At 46.8% G+C, this 11,350-nt stretch overlaps 1 protein-coding gene across 1 annotated transcript in view; it reads right to left on the reverse strand.

Annotated features, from left to right (window-relative positions):
• The window catches only part of GRTP1 (growth hormone regulated TBC protein 1), an 89,217-nt gene extending 83,367 nt beyond the window's left edge, over positions 1-5,850 (reverse strand). The window contains exon 1 of the mRNA XM_045283813.1: positions 5,831-5,850. Coding sequence (XP_045139748.1) covers positions 5,831-5,850 — 20 coding nt within the window. The remainder of the gene's footprint in view (positions 1-5,830) is intronic.
• Positions 5,851-11,350: the final 5,500 nt, after the last annotated feature.

Raw genomic sequence — 11,350 nt, forward strand, 5'->3', positions numbered from 1 at the left:
GTCCCGGCGGGCCTGCCCCACTGGGGGCCGAGGAGGGGCTGGGCACGAGCCCCTGCCTGCGGGCTTTTAGGTCTGGGGCCTTGGCTAAGCGGCTCCAGGAGGCCCAGGGTGCTGGGGAGGGGTGGGGTTCAGCCTCGCTGGCCTCCCCTGGACCTTTCTAGCAGGGTGGGGTGGATCTGCAAAGGTTAAGAAGAAATAGAGCCAATGTTGGTTCTTACTCGATTCCTGAGCGAGTCCAGAGGCAGCCCGAAAAGGCCACAGCTTTGCCATCTGGCTGCTGTATTTTTTTCCTTTTTCTCTTTGTACAGAACATTATGCAGCCTTAATTTTTGTTTCCTTCCCTGTAGCTCACTGACAGAGCTGACGACAAACAACATGTACATTACTCGAGGGTCCTCGTACTTCAGAACCTGGGGGACGCACTGTCTGCTCTGCCTCCCTCCAAACGTCTTTTCGCTGAGTGTTCAAAACCAAAAAGAAGCGGAGGATTCTATTTCCCCTCCTGATTCCACACCCTTCATCAAATGCTAACTCTGCCAGGGAGCTAGGCATTGGAAAATTACAAACTCTGCCAGAAAACCACATTATCCGTAAAATTAGCTAGCTGTGGTTCCTGAAAGACCAGCAGATGGAGTTTCCTACAGGAGATGAACTGCAGGTCCACCACGCAATGAGTCTCTAGATGAGCTGGTTCGGATTAATGTGCTCAGCTCAGCCTCCCCAGCCCTGAACACTGGGGAGGCGGGGCGGGGCGGGGCGGCAGGCCGCCTGTTCTTTAGCTGCAGCCTTCCACGATACTTTTGTTTCCAAGTTTTGGAAGCATGAGTCAGAACTCGGGGTACTCGCTGTAATTCAAGATTAATATAGTAACTACGTAGCTTTATTTATGTCATCAAAACAACACAGTGTGTTTATTAACCATTAAAAAGACCCAATGGGTTTCTGAGACTGTAAGTCTTTATGGGAGTAGGAGGCCTCATCTTTCTCTCTCGGAGTGGCTGGTGGTTTTGAACGGCTTACCTTCCTGTTAGCAGCCCAACATGTAACCACTAGGCCACCAGGTGTGGTATATTAACCATGCATCCCTTCTATCCCAGGCCAGGCTTAATTTTGAGTATTATCCTATGAACTTCATAAACCATTGAATTATCTAGACATTTCATTTTTTGGCTTGAAAGTAAATTTCACACATGAAATTTTTGGCAAAACTATATTTTGAGATTTGTTTGGAAATGTGTTGCAGTAACAGGTGGTAATTTTTTTTGTAACCATATTTTCCATAGCCTTGGTGGCTCAGTCAGATAAGCGTTGGAGTGCTAACTGAAAAGTCCAGGGTCAAAGCCACTACCCCTTCCATGGGAGAAAACCCCCCAAACCAAACTCACTGTTATCTAGTCGGTTGCGACTGATAGTGACCCTGTAGGACAGGGTAGAATCGCTCATGTGGTTTTCCAAGACCAACTTTTTATGGGTGCAGAAAACCTCATCTTTCTCCCTCAGAGCACTTGGTTGCTTTGAACTGCTTACCTTGTGGTTAGTAGCCCGATGTGGAATCCACTACACCACCCGGGCTCTTTCATGGCACAAAGAGGAGGGGATTTGCACCTGTTGCATAGGAATGTTGGACGTTGAATAAAGAAGACCCATGGAAAATCGATGCATCTGAGTTGTGATGCTGGAGAAAGTACCATGGACTGCTAAAAGGACAGGCCATCTGTGCTGGAAGAAGTACGGCCGGGGTGCTCCTGAGAGGCAAGCATGGGAAGACTTCAATACTTTGGACATATTGTCAGGAGAGACCAGTCACTGGGGAAGGACACCATGCTTGGTAAAATGGAGGGGCAGCGAAAAAGAGGAAGGTCCTCAGAGAGATTGACGGATGGCATGGCTGCAACAATGGGCTCAGGCCAGGGAATAGCTACAAAATGGCGCAGGACCATGCAGTGTTTAGTTCTGTTTGCTTAGGGTCACGATGGGTCAGAACTGATTCCATGGCACCTACCAACAACAAGGACAACAGCATTTGCACCCATGAAGATTCACAGTTTTTATAGTTTGTAATGACTGCAGAACAGCTGTCAAGTAGGTTTCCTGTAGAAAGGTGCGTTGTCTCACAGGAATGTCATGTTAGCCAAGTCATTGCAATCAATCGAGATCAAAGCTCTGTTGAGATAAAAATGTCCTTCTGAGTCACCATGCGCCATGGCTAGAGAAAGCATCTTACCCACGTTCGACTTCAAATCTACTTGGGCCTTGGGGAACTTGCTTGAAATCCTAACCGTTCCCCAGGAATGCTCCATCGAAATGCAGAGCCTGAAAAATAAGTGGCAGAAAGTGGCAGAACCCTACTTGTTCCCCCCCCACACCATGTGAGGGACATCTGTTATGTCTGCCCTTGAAGGATCCTTGGTGACACAGTGGTGTGAACCCACTCAGCCGTTTGGCAGTGTGTGGGAAGCAAGGCCACAGGGTGTGTGTCTGCAGATATTCTGGAGGAGGAAACTAGAGTGCGTAGTGCCCCGTGGGCCAGAACCAGGAATATCATCAGCTCCTGGAAGGGGCCTCCTTTGCTGGCGCTCAGAAGACCTGGTCAAGCACGCAGCTCCTTTCAGCAACAGTTTTCTTTTGTAAGACAAAGTGTTCCCTGTTAAAACAACGATTCGTTTAGTTACTTGGTGTCACCGAGGATTTTCTGTCTTAGTATTGCAAAATAAAAAGAGATCCAAAACCCCTAAACGGTTACTTTTTGTTAAACTGTTACTTTTTGGCCTTGGGGGGTGTGTATGTGCGTGGCGGGCAGGGTGGAACAGTGCAAATAGTACCACAAGGTATTAAAATGGAAAAAGTGGTTTATGCAGCTATTCTGACCTTTGACAAGATTTGTAGCTATTGGGCTGTTCTCTGGAGCCTGGTGGTGTGATGAACGCATTTTATGCTACTAATGGTAAGATCTTCAATCCCACCAGCTGCTTTTCGGGACAACGATGAGGTTGTTTGCTCCTGTAAAGACTTAAAGTCTAGGAAACCCATGGGGCAGTTTTACTTCGTCCTGTAGGGTCACTATGAGTCAGAATCAACTCAATGGCAGTGAAGGTTTTTTTGTTTTTTTGACTGTTCTATGGTTCCAATCCCTGTCTCATCTCTTTGGGACATTTGATCCAGGATCCAGGACATTTGATCAAGTCCCTCATTTTGCAGAGACTTGAAGCCACAGACAGAGTCACCTGACCTTACTGGCTCTTCCTCTTGGCGCATTCCCTCATACTGTGTCTCATACAAAACTAAACAAAGATAGGCATTTCCCTAAAGAAAATATCTGCTACCCACTTTTTGCCCCATTTCATCCTTTGGCAGTCTGTCTGTCTTCAAACTCAGGCAGGCTTCTATCAATCTAGGCACGTGACTCCCTCTTTCACCCTTTTACCGGAGCCCTGGTGGCGTAGAGGTTATCAGTTGGGCTGGGAACCACAAGGACACTAGTTTGAAACCACTGTCTGCGCCACGGGAGAAAGGCAGGGCTCTCTACTCTCAGTTTCGGAGAGTAGAGCTGCAGTTTCAGAAACACAGACACTTCTACCCTGACCTACAGAGTGGCTAGAGTTGGCACGGGCTCGATGGCCGTGAGCTTTTACCACCCCTCTAATTCTGGCCTTTCTCTCAGAGCCCCCAACCTCATTTCCTACTCCCTGCTCCTCCTTTCTCCAGGTAGACTCGGCATTTCCCCCACCACACCGCCCGGAACTTTCAGTTCTCTCGGAACGACACGTCTCCTGTTTCCATTTCCCAGCTCTGACTTTGACGTCCTATTGGATCCTTCTCACTTCCTCACCTTCAAGGTCTCTCGTTCCCATCATCCTGGCCCCTTCCGTGTGTCCCAGTTTCATTTCCCTCCCTCCTTCCCTTTTCCTCACAAGTACCCTTGACCTTGTCACTTCACGGCCCTGCCAGGAAGCCTCAGTGACTGGGATTAGTACATTTAAACCGCCATGTGATAACACTTGTGGCAGGGTGCTTTCTGGGGCTAGACGAAACAAGTGTTCTACCTCTTGAATATGTTAGATAAGAGTGGAGCTGCCTGCCAGGAAGAGTGGAGAGGAGAGATATGGAGCAAAAGAATTAGGACTCAAGAAGGAGATGAAATTACAATGGCCCCTGGGCCTTTTCAAATCTACCTATCCCTGTCTCCCAGGCTCCCTCTCTGCCTCCTCTCACCGCATCTGGCCCGAGCTCCCCAGACCACACTTGGACCTCTGTATCATGGAGGTAGCGCATTTGCTTCCCACGGCAAAGTGCTGTGTGCGTCCTGTGCACCCTCAGCGGCCAGATTATTGTCAGCCATGACTATGAAGTAGAGGAACCTAATTGCACACCTTCAAGAACAGAACTGTGCTGCCCGCACTAAGTGGCAGCAGCCAACCTCCTGGACTCTGCCCAGCCCTGCCTGAGTGCAACCCTTTCCCCAGGGCTCCCGTTAGAGTGGTGTAATTAAACTTGTTTTGTAGCATTAAAGGCTTCCCCCGGCACCCATTAGAAGCATCCATTTGTCTCCTGTGCTGGCTCAAAGACTGAGAATCAACACGGACAGCAGACCAGGCTGAAGGAGGCTGTTTGGTCCAGGGACCCTCTAAGGGTCACCCTCACCAAACAGCCTAGTTTCCAGGGGTCTTCCATCCGATGGATGCCTCGTCCTTTGTTCCAGAGCTCAGCTTATTCTCATGGTTTTATTTTTAAAGTTACTCATTTCCTACCTTCTATTTCCAATTTTTTTATTTGCATTGGGAGAAGGTTTACAGAGCACTGCATTATTTTCCTTTTGTCAGTTTGTACACATCTTATTTCAACTCACCCATCTCAACCCCCTCAATGAACCATTGCTTATCCCACTTCCTCCCTGTGTTTCTTGTTTCCATTCTTCCTTTGACCCCTCTGTGTTAGTCCAGGAGAAACACATTCATAGACACTCATGTGTGTAAGAAAGAACTTTATATTAAAGAGCAATTGTACATTAGGAAAACATCCCAGCCCAGTCCAGGTCAAGTCCATAAACCCGACATTAGTCCATATATCCATTACCAGTCTATAAATTCTTCTTCAGACTCACGCAGCACATACAATGACACAGGAAGAAAGATCACAGGCCAGTGGGTGGAAAGTATTGTGGATCCAGTGGCAGTGGAAGCATTTCAGCGCTGGTGTGAGTCTCCACGTGGCTCCTCCAGTTCTAGGGCTCTGGCTCCATCAGTGTAGCTCCATGTGGCTTGTCAGCAGGGAGATGAAGCAGAGTGAGTCTCCATCCTCCAAGGAGGAATACAGGAGTTCCCAGGATCCTCAGGAGAAGGCCATGCCTACATGGAGGCCTCATTGGCTGTCACCTGATTGACAGTCTAGACTCCACCCCTTCACAAGTTGACAGGAGGTTATATAACTGCCACACCTCTTGGGTAAATGCTACCCTTTCAGTGTTAATGTTTGGTTATTCTAGGATGAGTTCAGTTCCAGACCTGAAGGGGGACTAAGGCCATACACTTAGAGATTCCATTAGTCTCTGTCCAACCAGTGAGTCTTCTCTAATTTTGAGTTCTATTCCATATGTCTCCCATTCTATCCAGGATCTTCTAATGTGATTCTTTTCAGAGCAGCTGATGGTGACAGCCAGGCACCATCTAGTTCTAGTTTCGTGGTGTGGAGACTGATGTTCGCATGGTCTGTTAGCTCACTGTTACTGGGCATCGTGGACTTCCACCACTCTTCTTTCCTCCAGATGTGGAGAGACCAATGGTTGCCCCTTACATGACTGCTCCAGAGTGTTAAGACCCCAGTAGCTACTCACCAAAGCAGGATGTAGACCATTGTCTTTATGAACTATGCCAATTATGCCAGTTGGCCGTGGTTTCCCTCCATTCTCTCCGAGATTATGATCCTGATCCTCTCGACCCTCATGGTGTCTGCTTATGTCAAAGAAGTTTTCATAAGTTTGCCTCCTGTGTGCTCCACTAAATTCATGGTATATTTGCACTGAAGATAAAGACACATATACAAATATCCTCTGCCAAATTTTTCTCTCTCTCTATCACTCCATCTATCTCTCTGTCTATCCATTTTTGGGTATACTCCCGTGCTCTCTCCCACACTGGTTCAGCCTGCATGTCCATCGAAGCATCTACTACTTCTTGTTGTTGAGGGCTGTCGGGTCCGTTCTGACTCATACAAAGTATATACTTGTAGATCACAGTCACTGCAGGTTTGTGTCTATGACAATATTTCCCTCTGATGCCTTTTACCCTTGCAAACCTCCCACTGTGTTCCCCTGCCCCCATTATTGTTGGCCAACCTTCCTCTGTTGGATAGTGCTCTCCTCTTTACCCAAGGTAACCTTTGTCTGCCCTCCTTTAGTTGGGGACTTCCTGCCCTTTGTGGTATGAATGAGGCCCAGTGATTAGGCTGAGATCACATAGCGGGCCATGGTAGTGCTGAGATCTGAAAACCTGTCTCCAGAATCCAAGTTCTTATCCACTTCACTACCTTGGAGAGAATAGTTTTACCCAAAGAATAATCCCCACTGGTAGGGTGGACATACACATTGGCTTGTTGTTGCGCAGGACCACCCTGAGAAGGAGGCCACCCCACTTCCTCTGAGGCTGACCTCCGATCTGGAGATTGGCTGACCTCCGACTGGGACATGATAGGATCACTGAATATGTCTCCAAATATGGAGTGGTAGTTACATAATCTGTTGTCAACTTGAGATTATTAAGAGTGAAGGGGTGGAGTTTAGCCTGTCAATCGAGTCGCAGCTTGATGACCTAATTTGAAGGTGCTAGGGATATAAAATAGCTCACTGGAGGCTTGTGGGGGAAAGGCCAGCCTCCTACAACCAATCGCAGGTTCGATAGGTGCAATTGTACGGTTGAGATATATAAAGATTATAATTAAGTCATTGAGAGCATGAGAGATAAAAGAGATTGAAATACAGAAGTCAGACACAATTTATGGTAGCATGCTCACCTCCTGGATGGCTATGATCTTACCAGCCAGGTACACACACAGCGTGGGCCGAGGTGAGGTGGGGTGGAGACAGCCGGCCGGCCGGCTGGAGACCCCATTGCTAACCAAAGGTTATATCTACTTATGGGGGCATGATTACAGGCAACCACACATCACAGGAAGGGGCAGTACAATAGGCATACAAACAATAGGAGGGGGATATACAATGGCATAGATGTAAGAGGAAGAGGATGAGCTAGGAGTGTACACATAGGAAGGGGAGGGACTAGGGGTATACATGTGACAAGATGGGCAGACCCTAGATTCAGTATGGTGACCTAACCTTGGTCACCCTTGGGTGGGCTTGACCTCTCTGGGGTCTACTACAAGGAAACAGTCAACTACTATCCCACAGAGGTGGGACACAGAGAGACTCTCCCTGCGGGACATTCTGGTTGACAAGCCAGATGGAGCTACATTGATGCAGCCAGAACCTTGGCGCTGGAGACGCCACATGGAGACCCACGCCAGCACTGAGATGCTTCCACCACCACTGGATCCACAAGACTTTCCACCCACTGGCCTGTAATCTTCCTGCATTCAGCATCATTACATATGCTGTGTGAGTCTGAAGAGGAATTTGTAGATTGGTATCGGACATAGGGGCTTATATCAGACTTAAGGATTTGATCTAGACTGGGCTGCGTTGTTTCTTAATATACAATTTCTCTTTTATATAAAGCTCTCTCTTACATATATATGAACGTCTCTGGATTTGTTTCTCCAGCTAACCCAGACTAACACCGTCTCTTCGTTTTGTGATGGTGGTTGCCCCCCTTGTCTCCTTGAATGTCACGAGATGGGCTCGTGCTTGCTTTCAAGAACAAGCAGCATGCTGGGAAAGGACCACCAGTGATCCTATCAGCAGCCCTGAGAGGAGACAGGTACTCTGATTCGCACAGATTTAATCCTGGCAAACACAAAGGAACCCTGTACTGGAGGCTGACTGGCTCCGGTGCACATACCAGGAAGCCAAACCTCCCAGACTCGAGACCCTTGGAGTAGGTTCCTAGTCGAAGTTGCAGGCGGCAAGGTCACTTCCACCCCGGCAGCTCACGTGCCTCCCAGCCTCCCAGCCAGGGAGGGCGAGGAATCAGTGCTCCTTTATGCTTAGGAGAAAACCAGGAGGAAAAACACTGTACTGTATAGCAAAAGAGAAGGTCTTTAATGAAGAAAAACAGGTTTAGGGAGAGGGGTGGATCCAAGTCTCCTTGCTCTCCTTGCCATCCTAATTGACTGCTGCAAGGAAACCGACGCAGGTGAGAGGTATAATTTTAAAGCCAGGAGCTGATTTTGAGTGAGTATCACTTATAAAATCAGACTCCGCAGAGTTTCTTTGGCCTCCTTCATTCTTTCGGTACAGATTATTTTTCTTTAACATTTTTACTTTGTTATTGTTGAGAATGCGCACAACAAGATCTATGCCAATCTAACCATTTCTACTTGAACAATTCAGCGGCATTGATGGCATTCTTCAAGTAATAAACCATTAACATGATCTCGCTGCGCCCTAAGGTTCTGATCTCATCTTTGAAGTATCGTTGTCAATTTAATCCCCTTTGGGAGTTCTGAAAAGAACATAATGCTGAAGGCAGACATCTTTTACTTGGTAAACTAGACCACGGGTTGGTAAACTGCGGCTCGAGAGCCCAGTGCCCCTCTTTCAGGACATACATGTGGCTCTGACGTAAAATTGAAAATGAAAATTGGATCAGTTATCAGGCATCAAAGAACAAAAAATCATATCATTGTGTGCTCACCTTCCCAATACGATCGCTGAAGACAAATGGGTACATAAGCAAATGTGGTGAACAAAGCTGATGGTGCCCAGCTATCCAAAGATATAGCGTCTGGGGTCGTAAAGGTTTGAAGGTAAACAAGCGGCCATCTAGCTCAGAAGCAACAAAGTCTGCATGAAAGAAGCACACCAGCCTGTGTGATCATGAGGTGTTGAAGGGATCAGGTATCAGGCATCAAAGAACAAAAAATCTTATCATTGTGACTGAAGGGGAGTGCATATTGGAGACCCAAGACCCATCTGTGGGCAACTGGACACCCCCTTACATTAGGGTTGTGGGGAAGAGAGCCAGTCAGGGTACAGTGTAGCAATGATGAAACATACAACTTTCCTCTAGTTCATAAATGCTTCCTCCCCTCACACTATCATGATCCCAATTCTACCTTACAAATCTGGCTAGACCAGATAGGAACTGGAAACACAGGGAATCCAGGACAGATGATCCCTTTAGGACCAGTGCTGAGAGTGGCGATACTGGGAGGGTGGATTTGGGGGCGAGGCATTTACAAGAAATATAGTCAACTGAAGTTTCAGTTTGCAGGTGTGCGGCTCAGCATCTGGGATCTAGTGCGGTCACGTTGCAGGCCTCGTGATGCCGTGGCTGAAGTGCTTGACCGCTAACCACAAGGTGCCTGAGGGAGAAAGACAGGGCAATCCACTTCCAGAAAGAGTACAGCCTTGGATACGCCGTGGGGCAGTTCACCTCTGTCCTCTTGGGGCACTGGGAGTCTGGTTTTCTTCGTTTCTTTTAGTCAGGTGAATACAAACAACCTCTGAATTGTGACCTTCAAAGCCAAGAACAGGCTCTCAAAATTTGTGTTTTCTTCCTCTTGTGTCTCCAGGCCTTCATAATGGTACATATTTAAGGGGACTTCAAAGACTTCGTGGGAAAAATGGAATTAAAAGATTTTATATATATAATTTTTCAACATAAGCTTCATCAAGGTTAAGATACTTTTGTAAGCGATGATATTAGATATTTAGTCCGTCCTAAAGAGCCAAGGGTCCTGGGAATTTAGCCAGGCCAGTGCAGTCTTTTGTACATAATTAACTGAAGGAAAAGGAGTGCCCTTATAGATGATTTTGTAAGATTGGGAGACAAAACCAAGTCAGAAGGAGCTAAATCAGCACTGTGAGTAGGATGGATGCCTACTGACACCCCATTAAAACTCTTGGAAAGTTGCCTTTGTTTGATGAGAGGAATGAACGGGAGGATTCCCAGGATGGAGAACTCTCTGGTGACACTTTCTTGGACATTTTTCTGCTTGTTTTGGGTCATGTAGTCAAAAAAATTCTCATAATAAGCAAATGTTATTGTTCTTTGGCCCTCAAGAAAGTCAACAAGCAAAATGCCTTTTGAGCCATCCACAAGAACTATTGCCGTGAGTTTTGCTCTTGGCAGGTCTGCTTTTGCTCTGACTGGGCCATTTTCCCCTCTGGACGACCCTGCTTTGATTGTGCTTTGTCTTCTGGATGCTACTGGTAAAATATTGTTTTATCTCCTGTTGCAATTCTTCTAAGAAATACTTCAGGATCTTGATCCCATATGTTTACAATTTTCATTGAAAGCCCTGTTCTTGTCTGCAGCTGATCTGGGTGCAACCGATTTTGTACCCATTAGGCAAAAGTTTTGCTCAACTCTAATTTTTTGGTCAGAGTGGTATAAGCTGAACCCATTGAGATGCTTGTTGTTTCTGCTGCTAATCATTGGTCCTCTTGTATGGGGCACGGACAAGATGAATTGTGTCCTTGGAAATTGAGGTGGAGGGTTTGCTGGTGTGGACTTCCTTTTCAGCATCATCTGATCCCTTCCTAAAATGAGCTATCTGTTCGTTAACTGTTGAGTTCGTTGAAGCATTGCCCCATAAATGTCTCATAGAGTGTCAATGATCTCACCGTTCTTCCATCCAAGCGTCATTGAAAATCTCATGCTTGCTCTTATTCAGTTTTAGCAGATTTCAGTTCGACTTACAGGAGGTCTTTTCAAATGGATGTCTTATCCTTCTTAGTACTTCAAACTGGACCCTGTTTAGATGTGCTGTAACAAGTTAGTACCAGTTTATTTCAGTACAAGGTCAGGTAGAGTTTTTCATAATATATATTTACACAAGCTTTTGAAGACACCCCTCATATCACCTTCCAGTCCTGCCTTTAGGGTGGGTCTCAGCTCATGTCTCTACAGCCAATGCGGATCTCCCCCCAGAGTGCTTCATTCACAGTTCCCCTGGAGAGAGCCTCCAGTGGGTCTTGCTGCACAGAGGCGCCTAGTTACCTGTATCTGTAGGTGCTTCCCTGTGGTGATGGGCCTGGGGATAAGGATAATCCTCCTCTTTTCTACCTACAACCCTTTGTAATGTGTCCACCATCCATTCAGCAATGCTGTGGACAGATTGCTTATGAGCAGGGTGTGTAGCATACAAAAAATAAGTAGGATGTTCCTTCTTTCTCTCTTTTTGTTTTGAAATTAATCATTTTATTGGGGGGCTCTTACAAATCGTATAACAATCC

This window comes from Echinops telfairi, unplaced genomic scaffold (genome assembly GCF_000313985.2).
Source record: "Echinops telfairi isolate 266 unplaced genomic scaffold, ASM31398v2 ScPeMD7_7467;HRSCAF=8505_1, whole genome shotgun sequence".
Lineage (NCBI taxonomy): Eukaryota > Metazoa > Chordata > Mammalia > Afrosoricida > Tenrecidae > Echinops > Echinops telfairi.